The following is a 1,897-nucleotide window of genomic DNA, read 5'->3' on the forward strand; positions in this document are numbered from 1 at the left end:
CATTTTGAGGCTTTTTTCCTTAAATGTCTTTCACTCGTGCGGCGCGGTGGCAGGAGAGAGCGTGGCCAGACAGCAGCTGTATGTAGCATGACTGTTGTTGTGAAGAAGAGACAAAGAGTAGGATCAGAGAAGAAGACCAAATGGTGGAAGCTGAAGGAAGAAGAATGATGTGTGGAAATCAGAGAGGAGCTGTTAAAGGCTCTGGGTAAGAAAGAGCTTCCAGATGACTGGGCTTATAATATTACAATTCTATATACATAACGGGGAGTGGTGGCGCAGAGGCTAGAGAAGGTGGGCCTGTGATCAGAAGATCGCCGGTCAAGCCCCGGTACCAGCAACATCAAAAATGGGGGTAGGTGAAGCACCCACACCTGCCCCCACCCTCATTTGCCCCACCCTGGGCTCATGAGCAAGGCCCTTAACCTCCATCTGCTCCCCAAACAGGTCTCTCTTGAAAATGAGTTCTCGTGGCTCAATGAGACTACCTGGATAAATAAAGGGTAAATGAAAAAATAATAAAAATAAATGTAGATATGGCAAGTCTAAGCCATTATGGTCTGTATTCAGACAAGAACTCCACATGTTAAAACTTTCATTAGACGGTGCTAAAAACACACAAGCAGAAAAGCTCTCTGATCACCTCGCTCAGATAATATAGTCCTCTGACAAATTATGTGATGTAGAATGTTAGATAAATACTTCAGTGTTTTTATTTTACTTTTATCATATTATTTACTAATTCTCTGTTAATAATTTTACTTAAATTTCAATTTGTGCTGAGTAATGTTAACTTGTTTATGCATATGTTGACCTTAGGAGGTATGACAGAGTTTTTTTTTTTACATGTTTATATGTATCATATTATAATTTGTAATTGTCGTTTGTTTCTTGTGTTCCTTTGTTCTGTTATGTTGTTCAGTAGCTCAATAAGTAAAAAAAATAAAAAATCCTTATTAACGACATTCTGGACTTCGAAAGTGCTTCACCTCTTGTTTGCTATGAATGGTTGGAAACGTATCAATCACAAAAGGCCGTCCCTAATGATCTGCTGTGATTGGTTGAAATCCTATCAATCACTATGACGATCCTCAGCGTCCTGCTGTGATTGGATGGAATCCTGTCAATCACAGATGACCGTCCCCAGCCTTCTTCTGTGATTGGTTGGAGTCCTGTCAATCACAGAAGGCCGTCCCCTGTCCCGGCAGCCTCAGACTGTAGAAACACCGGAGCTCCAGAATAACGAAGGAGTTGTTTTTTTATCGACCGGTTTGACGTCTTCCGACAGAAAAAGGCTCATGTGTGGTTTGATACCGAACAACAGAGAAGGTTCATGAGGTCCTAGGAACCTAAGCGGAATGCATCCCCGGATCGCTGAACCTGTTCGGTCCGGTCCAGCAGCACAAAGCGGCCTGTGAAGCGGGCTCTGGTTCCTTCTTCCGAACACACGGATGATGCTCCATCATGTCGGGCGATCATTTCAAAGGCCAGGAGGTCAGCTGCTGCATCAAGTACTTCATCTTTGGGTTCAACATCCTGTTCTGGGTGAGTCTCTTATTGTGTTCGGGAACGAGTCGTTCCGTCGGGCGGGGAGAGGCTCGGGTCTTGGTCCGGGTCTATCTGTTCACAACCAGATTCAGTGTTCTGTCAGTTCAGCATACATGTCAGAGTAACATACATGTAGATGATACGCATGCGTGCGCATGCGCATTCTGCAAGAGGCCTCGTAACGTTTAGAGCCGTCAGTTCATCATACACTACAAGATCTCAGTTCATCATACACTTCATGATCTCAGTTCATCGTACACTTCATGATCTCAGTTCATCATACACTTCATGATCTCAGTTCATCGTACACTTCAGGATCTCAGTTCATCATACACTTCAGGATCTCAGTTCA

At 43.8% G+C, this 1,897-nt stretch overlaps 1 protein-coding gene across 1 annotated transcript in view; it reads left to right on the forward strand.

The window, feature by feature from the left end:
• Positions 1-1,180: 1,180 nt before the first annotated feature.
• Positions 1,181-1,897, forward strand: part of tspan5a (tetraspanin 5a) — a gene marked incomplete in the record, with an annotated part of 44,127 nt that continues 43,410 nt past the window's right edge. Inside the window, 1 exon segment of the mRNA XM_037674830.1 lies at positions 1,181-1,542. Within this exon segment, the coding sequence (XP_037530758.1) occupies positions 1,462-1,542 (81 nt within the window).

Source organism: Nematolebias whitei, chromosome 1, assembly GCF_014905685.2.
Source record: "Nematolebias whitei isolate Nwh7 chromosome 1, NemWhi1, whole genome shotgun sequence".
Classification (NCBI taxonomy): domain Eukaryota; kingdom Metazoa; phylum Chordata; class Actinopteri; order Cyprinodontiformes; family Rivulidae; genus Nematolebias; species Nematolebias whitei.